This window comes from Magallana gigas, chromosome 5 (genome assembly GCF_963853765.1).
Source record: "Magallana gigas chromosome 5, xbMagGiga1.1, whole genome shotgun sequence".
Classification (NCBI taxonomy): Eukaryota; Metazoa; Mollusca; class Bivalvia; order Ostreida; family Ostreidae; genus Magallana; species Magallana gigas.
The window spans coordinates 37787502-37814763 of NC_088857.1; the positions used below are offsets into that span (position 1 = coordinate 37787502).

The following is a 27262-nucleotide window of genomic DNA, read 5'->3' on the forward strand; positions in this document are numbered from 1 at the left end:
CATTTATTCATTATAATAACCGTATGGCATGAATTTAAAAAATATTGAAATATGCTTAAAAACAAGAAAAGACACCATATCTCAAAATTTTGATAAATTTAAGTAGTTTAATACTATAAATGTTTTTGTATTATCATCATTTAATTTTTTGTAAAATTGGATCAAAAATGGGTAGGAATTTGAAAAGTGATGGAGGAAATTCGGACTGGAATATTTATAAAAATTGTAAAGGAAAACTTAGTGCTTTGTATGTATTTAGTGTCACTGCCATTCATAAATTGTATTTCATTTTCAAAAGTGTTGAGCAATTTGTATTATTTTCACAATTAAGGAAATCTCAATCATAGTGTAAAATTTTGAGTGATTTTCCTTAAATTTTCCAAAAATATACAATGGCCATTAACTCCAAAAGTAGGTCATTGACCTACTTTTTTGAAAATGAAAAATAACACTACAATAAAATGTCTATAACACACAATAGTTGGTTTTTCATTATCATCAGTGGAATTTTTTTTCATTCTGAGTAAACGTCATCCTTAACATGCATAGGGGTTTCAAGTGTAAGAGATGACGCGTCAAACAACGACGACAGCGACATATACCGGGAAAAATTGAGCCAGAAAACGCAACCCAAATAATTCTTTTTTTGGTTATTACGATGGCAAAATAATACATGACATAATTGAAGAGATGTCTCCACTATTTAACATGTCAAAATGTTTATGATAAAGTCAAAATATTCTCTAATAAAAAATTCTGTGATAATTTATCTTGATTTTTTACCCATCATTTTTTGATATGCCATTTTTTGTTTTTATCACTATCAGTTAACGTATTCATACACCACAGACTTGATTCAATTTAGCTAGACTGGCACTGATTGGCTGCTTAATGTATTCTTTCTGCGGCAATGTTTCATTAAATGTTGTACAATGTATGTTGCACCAACGGTGATGAGGTTATGTATATATGTAAAGTTATAGGTTTATTAACAATTCAGTCATAAATTTTCAAATAAAAAAAATGTGACAATTTTCAAAAAATATTTGATTTTGATTACATAAATATTTTCCGAAAGGAGAGCACACTGCATAGTATCGCGGATACAAACGACAAACGCCCGAGGGATGCAGTCTTTCTATTTCACTAACAAGCCTCTTTTCCTTGCAGCTAAATCAGGCGTGTCAGCTTAAATTTTAACGACCAATCAAAAGCGAGCAGGAAATAAAACGAAGTTGTATATATACATATATAATGAAGATTTTTGTTACACTTTTGTCTGGGTTGAAGTCTGTGGTAGAATTAATATGTTTTAATTTTAATGAATGTCTGTACAATGTTCGTAAGTGTCCGAATAGATAGAAATTTATGTAAATAAATTATGAAAGAATTAGATATATTTTTTTATCCTATTTAGAATCAGACACAAGCACTTAAGTATGAATCAGTTCTACATAAATACATAATGAATGACAGTAATGAATACATAGCATGCACTGTCTTTTTCTGTCTTACAATTTTGGGTCTGATATTTGTATTTACTGGTGACACGCCCAATAAATACAATAGTTCTATAAAGCTTGCTGTTAAGATCTGAAGTATTACTTGTATACTTCATATTTCTTAAACTTTGTTCAAATTTTGTTATTGGCGAGCTCGGCTGATTTAGAGAATTTTACAATAAAATAAAAATATACTAGTAGCTCTTAATCAACAAAAATAAAATAAAATAAAAATGTAAACAAAATGATTAAAATGCTTTGAAGATTTGAAAATTTCTAATAAATTCTATTATTACGATTATCATTATTTACTTGTATTTCCAGAACATTTCGGATTGATCTCCAATACTCTTGGCGATGGCAAAACAAAGAATCATCTATCAAGTGCGTATCGCAAGGTTGCCCATTGTCCCTTTCATTATTTCAACATCTGCATGATTATTGTGCTGGGCAGTACTTTCATGTACTAGTATCTCATTGCCGGTCCGCTGGACGGTAAATAAAATGGTGCTGTGATTTATTTTATGTGGTGGTGCTTTATGTGTATATGTGCAAGTTAACATCTCGGTCCGATCAAATAAACTCGGGGGAAAATACCTGAATCTTGTAGTGACGCTTTACGTAATAAGGTCATTGGTCGATTGTTTTGTTCTAGGTGATAAAAAAATCTTTGTTTCATTTGAAGTGTGGAAGATGAAATAAAAGAAGAAGATGAAATAAGGTACACAAATTCCTTCTTCAGTGAACTAGCCACCTTCAAAAATTCGTCTCATGTCATCCAGTTGCACTCCATTTATCAAGCTAGTGTTCAAAATCTCCATGGACAACAAAAATTTAAGCCTGCCCTCAGGATATACATGAATTTTTATAGTTTATACAAAGAATATTAATTGCCATGGAACGAAAGAAGTATTTGTCACAAATAACAAGAGCGTAGCTAAATTTACAAAGTTTGACTTTATTCAGAGTCTGAATATAAATAAACTCAACACAAAATTATAAAAATGAAATCGGTGAAAAAAAAACCACATTCACATTTGAATCATTCACACAATATGATAGCACTGCTATAAAACAGAAAACGAAACGAGAAATAACAAACTAATAGGGCTAACAAAACAAGTTCAGTTCAATACATTAAACAAATTAAAAAATTATTTTAAATATCTCTTTTGTTTATTATTTAGCCCCCTGTCTTAAATTTACAGATATACAAACAAGTGAGGAAACCAAGAGAGAATTCCTGTAGAGTAGTAATGAAAATGCGTGTATAAGGTATCGATAGCCAACTGAGACAGTGATTAATGTATTTACAGTGCACTTTGATGAAACCATTCGAACACCTCTCATATCCATATGACGAAATAATGATCTCCAATTTGAATAGTGCTACAAGTGCATCACGGGTAAAAAAAGAAAAACAAAACAAAAACTGAATCAAGTTCAGTATTAGATTATCACAGCTTCACGTCGATTAGAAAACAAAGAATACGAAAGGTATTATCTTCTTCATAATTTTTTCATATATACTAATCTTTAAAAATAAAATACAATTAGAATCCATCTTTTAAATTACCGCTAACGAAATTACTTTTTGCTTTTTATTCCAATTTTCAAATCTCCTTTTAAAAAAATTCTCCAAAAGCTTTCGCATCGGTGAAAAAACCCCTTAGACAATCCATGAGAAAAATACAAACAATAATAATACTGTTATTTCCATTCTCTTGAAAAGGCTACAAATTAGTAAAAAGTAAGTTTAAGAAATCAAGGCACCATTCCAAGCAGATGTTTGCTGTCTTCATCGCAAATGTTTCAGTCTGATCATTTCAGGTATCTTCATTTTCTCCTCTGCCATGTTCTTACATTTGACCACAAAGAACAGTTACAAAACACCACATCTCATCCCGCGGTCTATATACAGAATGTGCTGATACAGATATCACATGTTGCCCACGACGGCGTTTTAGTTTCTGGCGGAGGCATACAGACTCATTTTGGCGGGAACCAACATGGCGTTGGTACTCTTGTTGACCAATTGAACAATTGAGTTTGAACAAATGTCTTCGGGTATTTATGTTAATCACAGCTTGGTATGAAAGTCCTGAAATAAAACGTAATGAATGACAATGAGTATGGTTTTACAAGCCCGTATGCTTTATGAAGTAGATAGTGAGGAATACTCATAGGTGATTATAGCTCAATATATATATACCAGTAGATGCAATTTTATATATTTATTGTTGAATAAAAGGAAAAAATGAATTCACAACAACTATGAAAAGTAATAAATATTGATGAAGTCGATTATAGGAGGAATATAGGGGTATGCAATTATACTGAAATTCACGATTTAACACCGTGGTTTTTAATTTATCTCGTGAATTTATCAAACAATAAATTCCAATAAAAACAGATTTCTTACATCTTCAGCCTTTGTTTCGTTGGAGACTTCCCTATAGTTTGGAGGTTTTTCGTCAACATAGGCCAAATTATCGTGCACAAGGTTTTCTAAGCTGGTGCTGGCGGGAAAAGCTGATACGCTGCTTCCGGTCGATACTGTCCTGGCCAGACTTAGACAGTCGCTGCTGTAATTGCTATAGTTACTATTTGGACGGCTGGTGATCTCAACAGCGGAATCCTCTTCGTCTGAGGTGTCGTTAGACGCCGCCTCCTTGGTGAGATCGGCACTACTGCTGACTGAGCCAAGGAGTCCTACTGAGGCCAATCGAGTTAACACCGGTAACAAACTACTTCTCCTCCTCTTACCTAGTAATAATAAACAGGGTAAAAATAAGTATTTTTTCAATTATAAGTAAAAACAACATTTAAGGATTTTTCAACTTCAAATTAATACAGCATATAAGGATTTTTTAACTAAAAGTAATTGCAACATATAAAGATTTTCAATGAAAAGTAAATACAAAATATTTCAATGGTAATCATTTTCGTAAAACATATTCTATCAATTGGTCATTTTGATAAAAAAAAAATCATATAAATTAGAACCGTATTTAGATTTATTTGCTTACCTTCTGGGGCACAACTTTGGATTTCTTTTTCTGTCGCGCCGCGTCTGCGACATAAGCTCTGTAGATGACGCAACTCGATCTAAAAAAGAGAGAGCGATAAAATGAAGACAAGATATTAAAAATCCATCAAACATCTATGTAATCTTTCTGATTTTTTTTTTTTGGTTACTGGTGAGATGCCTAGTCATGGAGACTTAACTTTTTTCGCACATAAGACGAAAGGAAAAAAATGATATGAAGGGAAAATAAAGAAGGAGCCGGTAAGGCATGATTGACAGGGGTCTAAGATCTACGGTAAAAAGAGAACACCGTGTAACGACCTCTCTGACCACCGTTCTGAAACAAACGAGATTTTTTGTTCTTTTTGATACGTTTACAGGTGAGAATTGCCGTGTTTATGCAGGTAAACGTATTCAAATATATCGAGAGGTAGGCCAATCGGACATTTTTACGCGTTAATTATTCCATGTCTCCTTACTATTCTGATGCTCCGAGACAAGGATAACCTTGTGTCACGTATCGGAAACATCGATATGTAATCTGTCTGAATTCTGACTGAAGTTTATGAGATTATGTTGATCAAAATTCCATGTGGTTCCTTGAATAAGCATGCGCCAAGTGAATCATAAACTAGAGAATCTTAGTGTGCTTTTTTGGAGGAGCACAGGTTTTTTTTTTACCGTTACAGAGATTGCAAACCCATTGAATCAAAGAGGAAGAACGGATATCAGAAGTTATGAGTATCCTTTAAATTGATAGGATGCAAAAGTTTTTTAATGTCTAGACTACGCCTGGTGTTTGAACTAACTAATCTATGTCACGTCCGCTGGCTAAAAAAGTCATGTCATTCTGTCGACTTTAATGAAACCAACCTTTTCTTTTTTTTCTTTTTTTCTTTTTACTAAAACCACTGAATCAGCTTAATAAATGTAAGTGTTTAAGTGGCCGATACTAAACTAGAGAGATGAATTCGTTTACTTACCCTGTACAATTCCACTTTCATTTTCATGTCGCTGGCTCTTTTAACAGAGCCACGGTATTGTTGTTTGACAATTTTCAACTGAACTTGGTCCTTTTCTTGTATGACCATCACGAAACCTAACAAAGAAAACGTAAACATGAAAACATGGAAATGAATTTATCCTGTTATTTTATTCTCAATAAGATAATTTTTATTTCAATTTTGGGCCCAGAGGGCATAAAGATTACAAGTAAGGAGAAAAAGAAATTTAATTTAAAAATATAGTTTCAATGGGGGGGGGGGGGGGGGTTGGGGGTTGAAGCAACTTTGTATTAGTAAATAGTTAAAGTGACTTACTGTTGACTATCCTTATAACTCTCCAAGGAAGGATAAAAATCATGATATTTGCTGCTTCATTTTCTGGGTGAGCCCACAAACCTTCCCAGAATGCAATGTCTAATGCCCAAGATACGGTGATTACAAAAGCATCGAAAACCTGAGAAAGAGAATAATTATGTAGATGTTTTAAATCACAACATTAAGTAGAGTCTGGGCGTTTTAACTCAAATGGTACAAAAAGCAATTTCATGATATTCAATGAAATATCATAATGAAAATTTACCTCTATCTTGTGATTCAAAAACTTCTTTCCCATGGCTAGTATTTTCAATTTTGTCTGTAGTAAGAGAAAGAAAGATAGATGATAAAAATGTTTTTTTCTTTGCATTGGTAATTTAAAAGAAAGAAAGGAAGGAAGGAAACTTTAGAACGGTAAGGACGATTTTATGATTCACAGTTTTCTTGGTGTGCGAGATAAGTGAAAATTTCTGTACACATTATATACGAACACAGGTACATTAATCAAGGCCCAAGAAAGTCATAAATTGCCTTGTTTCTTTGTGTATTTATCGTGGTGCGTTTTATAGGCCGCAATGGCTTGTGTCAGCACGAGAACGAATTGTGATGCCTGTTTCGCGCTATATAGTAAAGGATGTCAGTAAATATTTCAATTTGATTTAAAAATAGAAATATATTTTTTTTTAAAATTACGACAGAAAAAAATCCGTTTAATTATCTATTTACGTCAAAAAGACAGGTAGATATATGTATGTATATATAGATGAAATGCATGTCTTATCATTTTTAGGAAAAACTGTATATCGTAATTTTAAAAATATTCGGTTTTTTTATATTTGTAAATGTGTTCGAATAGACAAAAAAGACAAATAAAAGTAACGCATCTAAACATTGAACAAAAAAAAAAATCTGTTAAAACTTATCAGAGCAGTAATTTGTACAACTGGACACATGTTAAAAGTACAGTTATCGCTTAAAAATGACCGCGTTTGCACAGTTGCAAGTAAGGTTCCCCGTGGACAGATACAAATTGCACAGGGCCAGATGAAAATATGCTTACGAGCGTGACAACCTGCGCTGGACCCACGCACAGCAGTGGTGGCCTTATCCTGGCCTTATTTAGTTACGTAACCTTCTACACGAAGAGGACCTTATGATTAATGATGTATGTAGCGGTCAGCTGACGAAGCAATGTTTGTAAATAAATGGACATCGCTGTATGCAGCACTTGTACTCTAATTAAGCTTATTCACAATTAACTCCGTGACAGCAACATTTTCATGGTCTCTTGACGTTTAGAGTCCCATTAAATGAGTTCGCGATTTGTAGACCAACTCTTTTTTATGAATTCTTAATTTGAGCTCTACTTTTTTGTTAGTTTTTTTTCCCTACAGAATTATTACATCTTGAAATATTCACTATGAAAATCAAATGTAGAATTGAGTAATGGGCGTTTTTGTGCTATAATGCATATATGGCATGGTATATTAACTACTAAAGAACACCTGGTAATTTGGTTTGCTTTTTCATACAGAGAGTTGTGACTTTAATTGTACTTCAAAGGACTGATTTAAATATTTATAGAAAGAGCTCCCTATACAAACCCCTGTTTAAGAATAACCAGAAATAGTCATGCATTTGACTGCGAACCAAAATTAATTTCAGCTCTCTATGAGGCAAAAAAAATATCAACTGATACATATTATTCCATAAGAATTTTATGAATTTCTTGTTTACCTCAACCAACAGGACTGTTAGAATGACCATGCTTCCAAGATGGAAGGCGTGCGTGAGCTCGTGGAGTATATGATGGTTGATGTGTTTCTCTTTGTCATGGAAGGTGTGCTGGTGGTTTCCGCCAGCGCCGCGCCGCTTTCTGTGTCCGTGCACGTGGTGCTCGCCGCCGTTCGGTGGGTGGCTATGTGGTGACAAGGCATGTTCCAGCTTGCTCTTTCCCTTTAACGTTCCATCTTTCCGAAGTTCGTCGAAACACTCTTTCATTATGACCATTATTTCTTCTAGACTAGCCTTTTCATAGTTCGTTTTATTGAAGCGTTCGGGGAAAAGATTTAACAGCGTTTCCTTTGCATGGTTTTCCATCAAAGTCTTTTCTTGAAGTTCGTCTGGTAAGAAAAATAATGAATATTATTTCGATACAGACAAATTGAATCCTTCTTTCAAAGCATAACATTGATATGAATTCATAGATGTAAAGGAATGCATGATTTCAGAGTAATGGTTTTGAGAAGGTGGTAAGTAAGAATGACTGCGCGCGCATGCTGTTTCGTAACTATCATAGTTGATGCATTTCTATGAAGTAACGCTAGCTTTTGTTAGTATGCGCAATTCGCTTATCTGCCCCGATTTTTTTTTTTTTATCTACACTATATAAACCTTCTTCACTAGTTACATACATACCACGCAATTCAAAATAATTAACGGTCGCTACAATTTACAACAAAAATGAAAATATTAGATTAAATATAGAATGAGGTTATGGGTCAGGTTTTTTTTTTCAAGATTGATAGGTTGTAGTCTAATAATTATGTTCGTTGGGTAGGTAGGTAACAATGAAAGGTGTCATCAGGTGGGAGTAAGATGGAATAATTATGCCACATTGTTCTAGATTATGCTCTGGGATGGTCAGATGGATTTATGACAAAATCTGCAATATATATGATCATCGGTATAATGAGAAGACTAGCGCTATTGTAATACACTTTTTATGATGCAAGGCTGACTTGGCCATCATAGTGTCCGTCTCAGGCGTCACGGTCCAACTTTACCGCCTCCAATCATGCGTGACGAGTGATTTTTAACACAATGGACTGACGATTAGGATGACAAATTGCGAACTAATCATGTCATTTGTGATGGAATTATTACCAGCTTGTAATATCTTTATGAATAATAAAGTAGTTGTGCCATTTCCTTGACTGGAAATATCTTAGGTGTTAGAATTCACCTTCTGTTTGGCTCATATTGCATATTATATAATAATCTTTAAAAAAAACGTAATACAAGGTTTTATTGATTAGTGATACACAAAACATCGGAAAGTTATAATCTTTACCTTTCATGATTAGAATGTCGCTGATAATTTGCCCTATCACACATCCTGCATCTAGAACGCTGAGCGTGCACAGTCCAATAAGAGCAACGTGCGTATGTAACAGAATGGAAAGCCTCTTTTTACATCTGTCAAGAAAAAAAAAATAAATCGTATAGCCTTTTTACCATAAAAGATATACTCTATAAACCGTGTCCTTTTACCTTGCGAAAATTAAACATTTGTTTAATTGCAAAATACACTCCAGCAAGAAAATAATTAACTCGTGCAAAAAATGTACTACAAATTATGATATAGACTATTCTTGGCACAAATTTGCGAAAACAGGTTAATTTTCACAATTTGTATTCTTTGAGTGCAACTGCTGTCATCTTGATATTTTGCCCCGGGGATCGTTATCAAAAAGTTGACCTATCAAAACACATTCTTCTATTCAATAAGAACAGAAAAACCGCACAATGTTAGTGGAACATTTTCGCAAATCCCAATCGTTGCATTTTTCAAAGGAAAAAAATATATTAACATGTTGCTTCGTTTAAGCTCTCAAAAATACATGTTTTGTTTAGGAAATATGTAACTGAATGTGGGTTTGTTTGTGTGCTAGCTATTTAGGGACCAAAGAAATGTTCCAGAACAGTTCATTTTTGACAGGAAAGTTATAATTGTACAAAAGCATAAACAAGTCAGATGACATATTGGTCGCTCAGACGGAGATCTTGCCCGTATTTATTATTCGCCAAACAGATGGACTATTTTCATCGAGCGCTGTTTCTATATTTAGGGTTAAGAGATGTTGTTAAGAGACTGGTCGACACAACTGGGCATATATATGTACGCTCTCCGAGATGCGAATACTGTACAAACTTTCACTCCAATTTGATACACGTTGGCATGACATTAATATTGCCAGAAGGTGCAACAAGCATAAATTTTGTGTCAACTGCAGGCAATGCACTCTGCGGTCACGTGATGTCACTAACTTTGCTTGTGTATTAGATCCCACCCAACTGTTAATTTCCCCACTATATCAAAAGGTGATTCAATGTTACATTCAAAGTGTTAAACAAGAGTGAACATGGTGAACTACACCAGTAGTTGACACCAGCTTCACAAATTTTACATGTCGATCGCGACGAAAGTTTTGTGTCTTGACCAGGCGGATCTTCACACTACAAATACTCAAACAACAAATGACCTCAAAATCCAAGGTTTTTTCTTTCTTAAACTGAATCGATCAACAACGGCTATTCCAGAGTTGCCTTATTTTACTTTTTGGGCGATGTCGAGTTTTGAAACAAACAGAAGAAATAACTTCTATTAAATAATTTGTATTTATCTATTATTTAACTCGTCCTTGTCCATGGATATCACTGGGCAGTTGTTAAGCACCTCTCCCCCCAAAAAAAACATATGTATCTATCAATAAGGCATTACGTGCCAGCAAGTGACATAATAATGGTGAGAAAATAAGTACCGATCCCCTCATGTAAAGCAGACGACACTGCTGCACCGTCGACGACACGTTTATTGCAAAGGTACATGGAAACAAATTTTTTTCTACAAATCGATCCCATTCTACTAGCTCCCTTGGGGGAGATTTCCTCAAGGAAACAGAAATAAAAGAAGTTATGTCAGTGTCAATGAAGTGTCTCAAGCGAAAATTTACATTTCAAAGACAAAGCTTTGGTGACGTATTCCACCACAACAGCAATGTTTATTACTAATTTCAGGAAACTTAATTGTAAAGCTATGTTACAACTCGAATATCTTTCTCCAGTGATTCACTTACATCATGCAATTAGATGAATGAGAAAATAAATGTATATCTCTACACATAATCCCATGACGACAAAGATTAATATATTATTTTGCATCAAATGGAAATAAATGGAATTTTAAGTTTATATATTCTTATTTCCTTAATCATTGCAAAACGTTTTGCGTCGAAAGATAGTAAATATTAATTGATAATTTTGATTTTGTTGAAGCTAAGGAATTTGTGGCTGTATTTTTCTGTAATCTCTTATATATGAAATATTACTTGTACGAGAAAAAAAAATAGTCATTTTTCAAACCATTTTTAAAGAAGTATTTTGCGTGTTAACCCTTTGTAATTAAACCAGAGTGAATAATACCTTTTTTGTTTGCGGTTTTTTACTTTTTTTGGGTTATTACTTACCGAGAGCCTTGACTTGGTTTTCTTCTGCCAGGCAGGCAGTTGTTATTTCCTTCTGAAGTTTTCATTTGCCAAATATCTTTCATACCACGGGCAAAGTCCAACTAAAATTCACTTCTTTTTCTTCTAAATGTATGTCCTAAACACAACACTCCATTCACAAAACATGTTAAATCATTCACAGATAGGTAGCCAAAAAAATTCCGAAGACTGGTTTGAATTAAAAAAAATAATTCACAAAATTCTCTTTCAAATGTTTCTTGGTCTGTATACGACTGCTAGTTTGATGGGATTGTAATTGCTGTTCCGTTCTGTTCGACAATACACACTCTTGGTCCCTTCACCGCTATAAGATCGGTCTACACCTGTCAACAGGCAACACCGTGCGTCCTATCTGAAAGCTAGACCAAGAGAATACATGTCGAAAAACGACCTGTTACCTACATTATATAGTAAGCGCACATGAGGCTGTCAGCCCTCGATGACTTGACGAATAAAACCCCTGCCTGTCACATTTGCAAGCTATTGTTCCACTTGATTGCATTTTTCTGGAATGGTACCGACCAAGATGTCATTGTACTAATACAGGAAGTCTTGTAGTGTCTTTGACAATTGGTAATTCCAATGACAATTTGATAGTGCCAAAACTGCGAGCACTGCATCTTTATGTAGTGTATATTTATATATTAAGGTTACACTGCCTGTCCTGCGTTCACCTCCACGAAAAAAAAACTCATGCCGGGGGTATTTTGTGGTGGTTAATTTCTATCTAAGAAAAAGAAATATCTAAGGTATAGAGTAAAAGGCTACTAACCTGACCTGAGTATTTTGAGGGAGGATAAAATCGAGGTTTAAAAAAAAAAACAAGAAGAATGTAAATATCAAATTAAAAAAATCACAGGGCAATGTTCGATCTTTTCCGTAGAATTGTTTGATTTGTATTTGGTATGTCGCAAGTTTATTTGTCATGTGTAAATATTTATTCAAATATTAATACAGAAAATCCAAAAAAGAAAAACAGAAACAAACAAAACTGTAAATTGCTCTCGAAATTAGATAGGTTATAGAAAATTTATATATTTATTCATACTCTTTTACCAAAAAATTCAACAAATAACTGATCCTCAATGCAATTGCAATAGATCTAGATCAAATAACTACCTGATAAGCAACACATACGATTATGGTTACTAATAAATGCATGAAGCATCGTTAAGTTAGTCACAATCTAAACGATCGAAAAAGATATCCATTTGAATTTTTGAAGGTTAGTTTCTAAAAATAATTTTAAAAATTGCTTAAATGACCTAATCACTTAAGAAATCATACATATTTTAAGCGGCTTTTGTTACTATTTTTAGTTACATTTTTTAGAAACAGAATTAATTTGATAAAATATATTGAAATTTATTGAAGGAGTTATGATTTGACATTATTTTGATCATATAAACAAGAGGTCAAGTAGTGAAAAAAAATGTTTCTTCAATGAGGAAATAAAGGTGCTGCTCATACGCTGAAATTTTGTGATTTGCATATCCTTATAAGGAACAAAGGCGTTAAATCTGGGCGGTAGAATAAGAGAATTATAATGCAAATGAATCTCTGATTGAAAGGTTAATTACAAAAAATATATTTTACTCGTTGTTCATTTTAATAAAACATAAAAATGGTTAAGGATACAACGTGCGGTTATGTTTTACAAAGGAAAGCCTATATCATCTTCTGCTTCACTGTCATCTATATTTAGCCAAAGTCCGACACAACGAATAACTGTTTTGTGGTGTTTTTATGAATATGCATCTGTATTATCGTGCCAGCATACGACTTGCATTTATTGTAAATTAAAACCATAAAAATATTTGTAAATAACCTGTTTTGGTTAAAACGGATTTTGACTAATAGTTGAAAGGTCAGATATTTGACAGGCATACCGCTAAATAGCATGCATAACCGTCTTAACTACGAGTGTTATTCAACACTTTTAAAGGTGTCTTTAAAAAGTTTGGCATTCTTCTTTTGTATACATCCCTAAGCTTTGTGCTGTTACATTTGTTTTTGTTTTCCTTTCTCTACCCATTCATACACGTACACACACTCATATCAATAAAGTAATATGCTTGTAATTTAACAGGTAAATGGCTGGTATAAATATTAAATCAATCTCTGCTCTTGAAACTAAAGGGAAAGCAAAGTATTACACCACTTGTTTTGTTGAAAAAAATTTTTCACTGGCTTTCAAAAATTGACAATTTTGAATTATGTATTACTACACATCTTTCAATGTCATATTTCACTTTTAAGTGACATAAAAGTATACACAATTTGAAATTCTATTTGAACAAGAATGAAAAAAAACCTTTTTTGCAACATACATAATATTAATACCAACTCTATTAGAAGTTGCTGTGTAAAAATGCAAGCTATAATTTCTCCACTGAGCTAAATAATTTTCACACATAACAAAAACATGCGATATAGTTTCTTTAACAATGCAACAAAATCTACAACAGTCATCACATTTAATTCTTTTCTTTTTTAAGGTATGCTGTTTAAATTTAATTGCGAAATAATTTGGCATAAATCTAATTTGCAAGCAAAATGACAGACACGCTTGCAATAAAGGCATTTACAGTGATATTTTATTCCTTTATATTAAGTTACATTTTTTATATACATGTATTATATTTTAAGTTCTTTAGATATATCTATTAGTATTGTCTTCCTTGCATTACATAAGTGTTTTTATTTGTACATTGTTTGCTTTAGCTCGTTGCCTCATTACCATATTTTTTCTTACCTATTGTTTTTCACTACAAGGACGACAAACTAATTTGTCGAGGTGAAATATGGCAGCTCTTTCCTATTTTAGTATTTAGCAAAATGAAATAAGGAATTTTTATTGTTTGCTGCAAGTATGAAATGGACAATGACTGATAATAAAAAAGCTGTGGCAGACATCAGTGGCACTGAACCAGTTGCAAGAGGCGAGGCATTCAGTAGAAAAAGCCAAAAAAAAAAAAAGAAAAAAAAAGGAGCCTAGCAACAACCGAGCGATGGCAGCAATTATCAAAACTTGTACGCAACACCCACCTTCCGTGATTAATCTTAATCAAAAAATTAAAAAAAACCTAAAAATCATCCTAAAGCGCCGAAACCAGGAAAAGTTATAGATTTACGGGAGCGAGTATGTAGAGCTGATTGTATGATCACCTATTAAATTTCAAAGGAAACTGTAACCTCTTTTTCTAATTGTCACAACTTCGATTTAATAATGACTGATTAGTTTTTTTCGGGTTTAATGAACCTACTATGTTTTCTTCGTAGAAATCTGTTTCTAAAAATAATTGATTAATATTCGATTTCTGTAATTCAAGACCCCTCCCCCCCCCCCCAATCAACCAAAAATCAATATTAAAAATGATGACGACTATGGAGTTCAAATAACCTTTGAAATTAAAGCTTTTTATCGGAAAAATTATATTGCATTTCTTATTTTGTTCTCGAATCAGGTAAAAATACATGTAGATGGAAGTATGATTTATCAAATAAAGTAGCTGATCTACAAATATTTATTTAGTTGCTTACACAATTGAATTCATCGATGTTTTTTTCTAACTATCAATAGTGTCTGTTATTATCGTTTACCGAGTAACCAATTTAAAAACTCAGTTAAAGCACGAAATGATTCATACAAAAGAACGTTAATAGTAGGAAATTTTACATCTTCTTCTGGCAAGGTCATTCAGTTCGGTTAATTAGCAATAAGCGTAAATCTAAAAAACATGTACGTAAGATGAATTCATTTGAAAAGTTCAAGAATAAAAAAGAAATGTCAACATAAAAAACCATTAGAGTCAAACCAACCTTCAACTATCTGGGGAAATTTTTCGACCATAAAATTCCACCTCTTAGTCTTATGACTGCGATTTAAATTTAGCGGCATGTGTTAACGTGTTTGACTAGATCAAAGTTATGTACTCCGCAAAACCCTTGTTTCGCATAATGCTGCAACAGGTTTTCCTAAACCTACCAGTACTCATCAACTGAAAACGTGCTAACCAGATGATGGCAAGAAACAATCTCAATTTCGGTCTGACGCTCATTTTAAAACCTTCAAAGAACAACAAGAAGCTATAATCCAAAGAGGCATAGAAAAAATGGAGTGTTGGAATAGAGTTAGAAAAATAGTCTAAAGGATACGTGAAACAACAGTTTAAATTTATACAAATATCATTTAGATCTTTGCCTTGATAAGAATTGAATGTACCATATAAACTAAAGAAAATAAAAGACGTCTTGCATGGGCAATTTGTACAAAATGAACGATGGGTTACGAAATGCCGAAAAAATATCTGCAAATCCTTTTGTTTGATAAAATGCAAGTATAGAACCAGTTATTTGTTTATCCCGTCATAAAAATAACCCCTCTTCTACGTTTGCAAAACTCTTGTGAATTAAAGGAATGTTTTGTTTAATAGTGAATATTATTTCTTTCAGAAGAGTTGTTTGTAAGAAGTCAAACTGTTGCGATACAATGTTTAAAAAATTTGAATGGAATCTCTTACACGCATGCGCGCACGCATTTATCGTTGATATAAGAAAGCGTTCAATGATATAAAGAATGAAGAGTTTAAAGTATCTAAAATGTCTGCTAAAGACTTGCTGAAAGATATCCTGTATTGCGACAAAATCTTGTTTGGCATATTTGTTACCGTGGAAGACGGTATAAAGAGTTGAAATAATTTACAGTCCCTGGGTTGTGCACTTCCTTTCCTTAGTGATTGGTAGAAAATACATCATGTGAAAATTTACATTTATTTCATTGGTTGAAATGCTGTTCGGCGCAAGGGAGATAATTTTCTGATGATCTCTTTCATGTACGACTTTAACAAATTTCGTAGATTTTAAATCTTAAAAAGTGAGAAAACGAAAAAGCAATACAAATTGATATGAATGAAATTCAGCCTTTGGTTTTCAGGTCCAACTAGTTGAAAGTAACATTCTATAATATCTATTGAAATCATTTGTTTTTCTTTTAGCATTGTTTACTCAAATATTTATACAAAATAAAAAAAATTGATGCGGTATGCCTAATATCGGTAAAGTTATTTGCACCTTAGATAGATAAATGCAGTGGTATAACTTTAATTTTATAAAAACAATACGAGTCTACGACCCTACCTAAGATCTCTTTTACCCTATAGTCGATCTCAACTTACAAGCTCGGGTACGCAGTTCTCAATTTTAGACACGCAGGCTTAAACGACACATGACATAAAATGTTCCACTCGCCATGCTATGTAGAGGAAGGTGACATTTATATAAAAAGAATTAAACTATCTTTGATAACTAATTGCTGCTTAGGGTTTGTTCTAAAGACGGTAAGCTTTTTAAAAAAAGCTAAACTTGTTGTATCAAATAAGCAGAAGCCATGCAGGATTGTGCATGAAATCAGATGGTTTTCCTAACAAATCGTTTACGGTTTTTAGAATGTTGTTTATCAGCTGTTATTTATTTTAGTCACATCTCTAAACCAGTAGCTAAAAATACACATAATAAAAAAAAACATGCGAGAAAATCTTTTAAATGACTCATTATAATGTTGACAGTGCCTCGGTTTCCCTCAGGGAATTTTTCGCCCTTCCTCCTACTCGCTCTACTTCCGGTTTGTAGAGTCCTGAGCATGACCGGTCTTCAGATTGATATTGTGGTTGCTCTGACGTTTGGGCGCTCAGCTGCAAAGGGAAATACTATGTCGCGGATGAACTGATTTATATGAAAATACTACTCTGCATGGTGGCTTCATCACCTTGATTCACCGCGACATTTGAATAAATCCTAATTAATGAGATCACGTACACGAACAGATTAATGGTTAAATAACCCTTTTTTGTTTTCTATTCAGCTGCCCTCTAACAAGGAAAAGTAGATTATACTAGATCCTGATAACCTTCAGAATTCAGGCTACCCCCCCCCCCCCTCGATTTTTTTTTTAAAACTAACCTACAACTTTCATAAAATACAAAAGAATGATATTATTGTTTATTTAAGTTTACAACATAAATTGTTTTTATTCAGAACCTAATTATAATCCGAGTAATCGTACATAAGTAATGAAAATTTTATGGGACATGCAAAAGCTTCGATAGTTAAAAAAAATGAATTTTTTGATTGCTTTCATATTTAAAAAAGTCCAATAACATCACCCCCATAAATCGATTTAAAATGAACGTTTTCGCCTTCTGTGTTTCATATTATCTTTTCGTAAAAAGGATAGATACTCGTTAAAAATTCACCCAATATGTGTTACGCATTCATATATTGAATTGAAACGTCAAAATACAAGAAACTTCAATATTAAGAGACTGGGTAGGGGAATTTCATTCGTTTTTCGACCTATATGACTAAATAGTTTTTCAATCTCCAGAATTCCAAAAAAAAATATTATTCTATTTCTGTCAATTATCATACATAAATCTTTTTCTTTAATAAAGGTTGCTATATTGAGAATCAAACAAGATGATTGAGTACAGACTTTTCATTTTGTACAGAGTCTACCGTATTTCCATATTTGTACGTCAGAGGTATGAATTAATTGACAGATGAAAGGATAAAAAATTATATAGACTCTAAGTATCTTGTCAAAATAAACCAATTTATAAGATTTGAAATGCATTTTGCATTTGGTCGATCAATTGAATATTGTCAGTTTTGGTAATGAATAATGTATTTGTTCAACCGCCCATTGATATTAGCAATGTTCGTTGATAAGTAATTGAATTGGTCACGTACAGTGCTTGCGAATTGAATTTATTATGGTTTTTAACCTTTGTTGTCTAAGAAATGTTTAACACTTGTAAGTATTCCAAATCTTTTTTATTTTCATTGTTTAAAAAATCATTTTTGATATTTTTTTTAGTTATGATGCAGGACATGCATCGTGTTAAAAACCAATAGGTTTTAAAGAGTCGCCGCAGTGTCAAAACGAGTCTGTCATATTTTTTTTTTATTTCTCATTGCTGCATAATTTGGTGCCATTAAAAAAGAAATTACAAAATGCATTCGAAGAATGCCATCGTGTAATTGCTTTCAAATCTTTAAATTTCCAACATAATAGCGTTAATTTGCAAATTGTTTGCATATTTTAAAACATTTTGCAATTAGATTTGGTATAAAGTCAAAGACCTTACTCTATAAATTACTTTGCACTGCATGCTCAAATGTTAATCCAGATATCTTATTTGGAATTTTCTGCTATCTTTTATTTCAGAATTTGTCGATGTAAGGCTTTTTTGTGAGTATTTTTCTGTGAGAGAAAACTTAAGGTATCAACTTTCAAATAATTCTGTTTCAGATCTATTTTGTTTGTTTGTTTGTTTGTTCTATATTCTAAGTTTGAATCAACAAAAATACATGTTCTATATTTGAGAAAAAAATTCAAGTGAAAACTCATTGTTTTTATAGTTTGCAAAGAACTCATCATATTTTTGAAAATTGATACAGAAAATCATCAATTGATGTTATATTTTGTAGACTATTCTTATTTATATCAACATTTTATGCAATATTGATATGTAATTGAGAGCATGATTAATTGCTGTCATTCAATACTGTATTTTTTAAAAAATTGTAATTCATGTGTTTATGAACTAATATATGAAATTTCAAACAATTTTAATCATTGCTTACGTAAAAATAAACAACTCTCGAAAGAATGTTCAACCTTGTTCATAACATGAATTTCATTTTTTTATTAATCAAAGAAGGCACGTAACAATGTTGAAACAAAACAAGGCTTAACTGCGTCGTAAAATCCTCATATCATAACAAGCGAATACAAATTGACACAACATATATTCCTTATTTATTACACAAACAAAAATTAGTTAAATGTTTTGTTACATCTACTTATTTCGTTCAACCCCAAAACACAAAAAATTATGTAAAATCATAGGAAAGTTCTTAACGCGACCGTTGAAAGAGAGAGAGAGAGAGAGAGAGAGAGAGAGAGAGAGAGAGAGAGAGAGAGAGAGAGAGAGAGAGAGAGAGAGAGAGAGAGAGAGAGAGAGAGAGAGAGTTTAAGATGTTTTAATTATTAAATTCTTTTCTAAATGTGTTTCAAATAAGAATGTTTAAAGGCTTGTAAGTTGCATTAATAAAATCTTTAAAAGTTTATAATAAAATTTTGATAGAGTTTCGAGAGTACTTGATATGCTATATTTATAAATTTACTGCCTAAATAATCCATTAATAAATCTGAGTTTATCATTTAACAGTGTTGAATGATTCTTGTATTTCCTTTAGTTCGTCTTCTTTTCAATTATCAGTAGAGCAATAAAGATAAGCAAATGTTTAGCACAAGTTCAGAAATTGCCAAAGTTCTGATGCTAAAAAGCAATATTTTAACTTTACACAGCAAAATTTGTGAAAAGATACGTTATTTGCATATAAATTTAGAAAATGACACAAACCTTGGCATTTTGCCCAAAATGACGACATTAATACATTAACACTACGTCATGGTGACTTTGAGAGAAACTATACCGCTGTTTAACACTGCAAGTCATTCGCAAAGCCTAATATAGATGTGAAAAACCCACTTTGTTCATTATCATACCACTTTACTGCAACCAGTACTGATAAAATGTGTGGAACCTTTAATTTTTTGTCGTTCGTGCATATTCATTACAAACCCCTCCCAAATGTTGTACTGAAAACATTAAAGTTAACTAAACAATGTTTAAAAGCAACAACGTCAAGTGTATAACCTCAACATTTTCAAGTCTACTCAGTCATATTTGCTTGAATATGTAAAAATCCTCGAACACTTAAGATGAAGCATGTTCAAATGCAATATGGACATGCGAAATTAATGATAAAAAAACAATTATTCATGGAATTATCAATATATATACACTTATATTCTCACCCCCCCCCCCAAGTTAATTGATTGTTAAAACAAAATAGTGTTGTTAAAATGAAGAACTGGATGAGAACAAAGTGATAACGCAGGATTCCACATACAGTTCCTAAATTTGTATGCTAGTTGCATTCCATTTTTATTGCAGGTATATCTTGATATCATAGTAAGTTACTGAATGTCTAGTGTCCGTATTAGAAATACAATACATTTTACTTTTATTCACGCATAAAAGTGTCCAAAATGTATTCCTAATAATGCACCATACAATGCAGCTAAACACGATACAATAAGGTCAAAAACATTTCAGGTGCGTTTTTTTCGGTGGGCCAGGATCCCCACAAATGTAAATAACAACAATAAGGTCAACACTAAGTTGTAAGTACATTAATTTTGACGCATATTATTTCGTTTGTACATGACCGTAAAATGTACAATGAAGACTCGCATGTCAAACTCCGTACATTGTGTCTCCTGGTGCTGCATATTCAAGAAATACAGATTCTAATTATTTATCCAAATGTTCAACTGTGAAGATATCAAAATAATTATGATATGGGGTCATATAATATCCTTTCTCGACAATCACGGTGTTGGGCATTGCTGAAGAGATACAAATTTTCCTGGCGTTGCTATTCCATAAAGAGATTATAGTTATGAAAGACATAAATGGGTAATATGTTGACCATCCAAAGGCACAACTACCATATAGATGAAGCAACAGTAATTTGCTCCAAGGGGTCATTTATTTTATGCAAGTACAATATACCGCCGACAAGTGTGGCGGGGTTTAAGAAGCGGCGTATGTAGTAAGATTAGCATTACTCTAAATTCTTACTTCGTACTTTGTTTTATTACCAGGTTTATCAATTTGAGTTAGTGACCTCCCATTGTGAAGGTCCTGCTCGCCCGTAACATCAAATCTGTTATTTCCTTACAAAAACTCCGTTCATTTTATCGTCAAAATACCTAAAAATGCAAAATATAAAAATGAAAATATAAAAAAGAAAGAAAACATATAGCAAACATTCTGGTTAAGCCGTTTCATCTGACATCTTGACACTATTGCGACATATGTGCTATTTATGGTCCATTAAATAAGGAATCCGATCATATTGCAGTTTCCCATCATTATAGGTATATCGAAGGTGTACGACTAAGTAGCTAATTAACAATCTCTAATACATGCAGGTAATGATTACCTGTATGATCGAGTGTCTATATTGACTTCTGTATAATCATACCCAGAGGCAACGGTAAAATACAATGACACCAGCTATCTTCAATTTTTGAGACATAAAGATCTATTTGAAAGGTGTCTGGGTTTTTTTCCTGTAGAAATTTCCTCTATGATGATAAAGAAAAAAACAAACATGTATATATACATTTTAAAACGCTTCTAATATTTCATTTCCTATATAGATACTCTCTAAACTGCATGTAACTACGGATGCCGTTTCTATAGAATCGCTCTCATACTTCTAAGGTGTATCTTTGTGGTGTATCATGCTAAAATGTTACAAGACGTCATCGTCCGTTGATAAAAACTTCGAATTCAGAATATTTTGTAAAAGGTAATTTTTCAAAAATGTTTATTTTCTTTGTTATTGTTAAATGGTATTCTTATGTATTTCAAACTTGGACTACTTTTCATTGCGGTTAACCATGGAAATCTGCAGATGTACAGACGCATCTAGTCGTTTTTGGTCTAATACAATACATACTAAACCCTGCAACTTGTCGATATATGTATATTGCTGATCGTAGGTCTGGTTTTATTGCTTCGCCTACCTACCAACAAATATTCATGCTTTTTATCAGTGCGTAAACACACCTGTGTCATTGTGTTGACCAAGCAATGCGGACCATTGAATCACGCGCACTTTTGTGGTATTTTACACACTTTAAGACCATCTGGACGTATGTCTGTATGTAAACCTTTTTTTCCCAGAGCAGCTGAGCCAACTTAAACAAAACTTGGCATATAGTATCGGTATGTAGGTAATTGACCTTTAAATAAAGGACAAGACTCTTTTACTCAGAGAGAAAGTTTGAAATTATTTCAGATAGGGTGGGCTGTTCTTCACTTGAGCTGAGTATCCAATACGAAAGCTTTACGTATTAAGCTTTCTTCTATATAATAAATATGGTACGAATCCACGGACTCCATGGATTGGTACTGTGTCTATCAAACTGGCTAAATCTCTGTAGTTCCTAGTCTGAAAAAAATCGGATGGACGACCGCAGGTCTGTAGCCCCTGGTTTGAAAAAAACTCGGATGGATCCAATTTTTTTTCAGACCGTGAGATAGAGACCTGCAGCTACTACCATGCATGTTTATAGCAGGACAGGGGTTCTAAAATGTTATGAAAGCAAGCTAGAATATTGTCTGCATAAACTCAAAACATTGTAAAAGCGTGATTCCAAATTTTACTCAGTGATTTAATTATAGAAATACCCTTTTTCCAGAACTTCATTTAAAAATCTACGTTTTGTGTCAGAATTATTTTTTTCAATTTCGCAGTGCCTTTTTTGTTATATTTATTATACTTTTAAAAATATTGTATTCATGATACAAATTTGAGGATACTGAGATTAGCAATATTCAGAGAATTTAGGGGTAAATAGCAAATGTCTTAAAAATATTTATAACAAATGCCAGCAAATGGAATCTACGTTTCAGACTTTAAGGTTGTCACATCATTTAAAAATTATTGTTTCATATAATTATAATAATGATAAAAATAATAATTAACCCTCATTATCATTATCGTTATAATTCAGATACAACGTTTTAAACGTATTTCGGGATAATGCGCAAAAATACCAGTCCGCAAAAAGAATGTGTTGAAATGATTACTTCTAAAAAAAAAAATAAATGTCTTGTTTTTTTAAAATAAAAAAAAACGTGTTAAGATATTTCAATGACAACATAAATCTATGATATGAAAGTGTTGCTAGGAAAAAAAAATTAAAAGAACTGATTTGAATCAAATTCATTATCAATAACTAACAAAATGTTATTATGACATAATACTGTTGCAAGGAAATGTTTCATCTAAAACCATTGGTTTGGATTGAACAACTTTTTCATCGAAGAAGAGAGGAAACGGTCAATTTACAAGAGGGAAAAAGGCACTGTGTTACGTGAGTTCTATTACAGCTCGGTGTAATTAAGGTTCATTAGATAAGTGGATCAGTGGGTCAATTCCAGTGAACTGCGGTATACGGCCGAGCCATCAGGCAGAGACAAGTGTGAAATATATGACAACATGGTTCCTACATTAGTATATATATTTAGCTTATATTACTTATAATAGCAGTCTTAAATGACATTCCTGTAGATGGTAATTTCAGCAGAAAAATTAAGAGCAGCTATCTGTGCTTTTGTCTGTTTTCGTTTTCCGGGATATTATGCTTAATTTCAAACACTTTTAGAATTAATTTAACGTACATATATGTTATGTTTGCCTCTCCTTCTCTATGATCCATTGAAATCATAGAACGTTAAAAATCAGCTTGCTACGAAATATATCTTAAGACAAGAACAGGGGATGCTTACTCCTCCTGGCAATTGATCCAACCGTGTTTCTCTGCTTTGAATTTATATTTCGCTTCATGGATTTTTTGAGATGGTTGACAGTTTGGTATTTTTATTTTTCTCTTTAATATTATTTGGTTTATCTTAAGAACAAACCATCATTCAGTTAATAATGTGTAAAACAGATGATGATACACCAATCAAGTAAGTATAATTACGAAAGTAGGTAACCGTTTATTATAGTGACTTTGTGCATTATAGACACTGTTTCTTATAAACAAAACAAAATTTAAACTAAACTGTATCTCGCCATTTGGACCTATCAGTCAGATAGATTGATTAAACATTTTTTCCTATGGTTAAATGCTGTACCAATTTGGCTATTTTTTTTTCTAGTGATCTTGATATGACACTTTGAACAAATACCAGTATCGTTATATTTGGGTTTACAATTTAAAATCTATCAAAATATTATTTTCTTATATTATCATAAGTTTTACAGTCTAATAAAAAGTTCCTTTCATATTCGACAGAAGAGCTTAAACAAGAGACAAACTCAAAACAAATATTTTAATATTATAACACTATATATTTTTAAATAGATCCAAGAAAATATGAAAAAAACCCACTTAATTATATTGGACAAGGAAGTGTAATGATGATGCAACTCATCTCTCATAATATTTGATGCATCAAACACAATACAATAGGCAATGAAAAAAAATCAAACAGCTTCTTTCCTTTTAGCCTGTGGAAACCAGCAAAAATTATGCCTTCAATACACACCTTTTCATGAACTAAATGTGTCATTCTGTAGTGGCACAATAGATTCGTAATCATGTTGCGACGCGGCCCCGAGGCAAGAGACTGATTTTTTTTTACCACTACATAATTGCATAACAGTTGAATGCTTCAATTCAAAATAAGCATTTAAAAAGATTTATTATTTTAAAGGTAATAACATTGTCCTTTTTTAAAAAATCAAATTCAATTTTCAAAGAAACTGAAACAATTTAATAAGTAACTCAATTAACTTTTTTATATTCGTGTAAGTTTTTAAAGCTAAGAAAGACATCCTCCTTAAATAAAAACGTGAAAGTGAAAGAAACAAGCAGATCTGATATTTTTTCATTCAAGGGAATTTTTTAACACTTGAGGCATCATGGTTTAATCATAAACAAGGACAATGGTAAAACAGGTATGTAGGAAAACAAATAATGTTGTCATTATATAAACGACACACAGAGCAACTATTCTAAATCAAACAAATGTGTAATGAATTTGAAATTAGAAATAAATGTACAAATGATGAATATTATGTCGTGTTATAAATTTTGACTTTAAACGTCTTCAAACGTTGTTGTGACTTTGTTCAAGAATTCCAGAAAAGTCTTGTAAATTTTTTTTTTAATTTAAAAATGATATTGAAAGTTCATTGATTTAAATAAATATTATGAAGAATGCCACTGAGAATAAACAACTTGTTTTCCACAGATAAAGCGAGAGTTAGGCACTGTTAACATATTAGTGACAATAATCATTCTATTATATAATCTACTCATCATTCAGTGTAGCGGGGCAATAGAACATCCTTGTCACACACCTGAAGTGTAGTAAAAATGTAGTTGGCTAAAAGATTATTGCCCCTCTGCAGCTAGGGGTTGTAGAAGCATTGTCTGTCGTAATATTGACAGGTGTAGTATTTGTGTCAAAGAAAAGTGTCCGACTTCTTGAGTCACCTAATATGGGTTTCTGGGGGACGTTTGGGTTGCATAGATTAATGAATACTAATTAAGTTTTTAAGACTTTGAAAAGTTATTAAATGCAACTCTTCTCTAATCTGTTTTTATAAGTGGTTATAAATAAACCAACAAATGTCAAAAAGACAAATTCCTTGCTAAAGAATGCCACATTTCCCCCAGTCGTGGAATCATATCTTTGGTTATTAAATTCATGTATATTGTACTTATAGAAAGCTATCTAAAATGTGTGCATCTTGTCATGTTGCTGTCAACAGTATAAAATAAGGTGACATCTCTCAACATCAAAGTATGCATGTATATTAATTCAATTATATAAGTTTTGCATAATGAATTTTCAATTTATGGCTTTACTCAAAACGCACTGATATTAAAATCAAGTAGACCCTGTTGAAAATTTTCAAAATTATCGCAATGTCATTACCTTTTTTCTAATGTCTTTTGAAATTCTAGGATGATGAAGTGTAATTGAAAATCTTAAATTACAAAATGAAATAATTTTGCTTAATAAAGAATAAGGTTGTTTTTGGATGGACAGTGTGTATGTTGATATTTTGCATTACTGCACTTCCTCGCACGGACGTGAGTTTGAACTCACGCGTGCTTAATATCTATGATAAGTAGAATTATATATAATATGGACGAAAAGTACATATGCCGAGGAAAACCTTTCTTTTCTTTTTTTCTCCAGTCGAAAACTTCGACCGTTTGAACATATACAATTCAAGCGTGGCCCATTTCTCCATTGAGATATTTCGAATAATAAACTTTTCTTATATGCCTAAAACAGGAAACAAATGCTAACTTACGAAGTGCATCTTTTTAAAAAATAAAATTAAAAGAGAAAAATCATATAAAGTGGGGGGGGGGGGGGGTGTGATAACTATGATGTTTTACTTTTTCCATCTCCCGGAATTTGTTAAGTACTTTTAAATGACGTCGAAAATGTTTCTCACAGTTAATTTATGTATTTAATTGTGAGGAAATAAGAAATATTTGACGTCTCCTATAAATCCACTCATACCTAAGTCAAAGATTTGCATATTAAATTTGATTTTTATATTTGATTGCATACCATCTAAACGCAAGTTGAAAATTTCAAGTACAGTATGATTAAATTGGAAACAATTTCAAGATCCCCTTTTAAGTTAGCTACTGTACAGTGATGATGTCATCGTATCTATAATATTTATAATAAAACAAGATTCCTTCAAAATATTGGCAACGATTTTGATTTTTTTAATCAAATCTTATTTCTTTCATTTTGAAAAATAAGATCCACCTTTAATTGATGATTGGAACATACCTTAAGGAATAAATCTCATGCTATGAATAACAAAATGATTACATATAAATTTATATTAACTGTAAGATAAGTAATCACCAATCGCAAGAGTATTCAATAAGAATATGATTTCCATTGATAACAATTTAAAATGACCATCGACAAAAGGCAAATCATTTCAAATATTTCCGTTGCAATCTTCTAAAACTGTACTATACCTGTTTGTTAATGAAAATTGTGAGAGGAAATACAATTAGCTAAAAATATTTCTATTCAAGGTCTTTCAACGAATAAAGGTCACCAATACAAGGTCGAATGAAACTGTAATATTGAGTGCAGACGAGAAATACAGATTTCCATGTAATTGACACTAGCAGGCGTTACCATGATATCTCGATGATGAAGAGCGATCGAAATTATTTAAATATTTAAAGAACTGTTTCTAGATCCGGTAAATTTAATAGATTGTAGTCTTAATATTACATCAAAGCAACATCCTTCCACGATTACAGTATCTAAATACCATTAAAATCTTACTCGAGTATTAAACACTAGTAATTTTCTATTCTTTGCAACCAGAATAAAAGTTACAACTCAATTTGGAAATCATTATGAGCCTATACTTTATAAAAAAGAATGAGATAATGCAACGGTTTCTAAA

At 32.2% G+C, this 27262-nt stretch overlaps 1 protein-coding gene across 2 annotated transcripts; it reads right to left on the reverse strand.

Annotated features, from left to right (window-relative positions):
* Positions 1 to 2440: 2440 nt before the first annotated feature.
* Positions 2441 to 11530, reverse strand: LOC105346315 (uncharacterized). 2 transcript variants are annotated; one of them, XM_066084975.1, is made up of 10 exons: positions 11099 to 11530; positions 8923 to 9047; positions 8268 to 8294; positions 7587 to 7972; positions 6115 to 6168; positions 5850 to 5988; positions 5514 to 5629; positions 4532 to 4610; positions 3925 to 4268; positions 2441 to 3603 (listed from the first exon to the last, which is right to left on the reverse strand). In XM_066084975.1, exons 1-10 carry the CDS (start codon positions 11179 to 11181, stop codon positions 3583 to 3585), a joined length of 1374 nt encoding a protein of 457 aa, XP_065941047.1. In that variant the 5' UTR covers positions 11182 to 11530; the 3' UTR covers positions 2441 to 3582. The 2 variants fall into 2 exon arrangements, with proteins under 2 accessions (XP_065941047.1, XP_011453146.1); XM_011454844.4 differs by lacking the exon at positions 8268 to 8294 and having other exon boundaries at positions 11099 to 11529.
* Positions 11531 to 27262: the final 15732 nt, after the last annotated feature.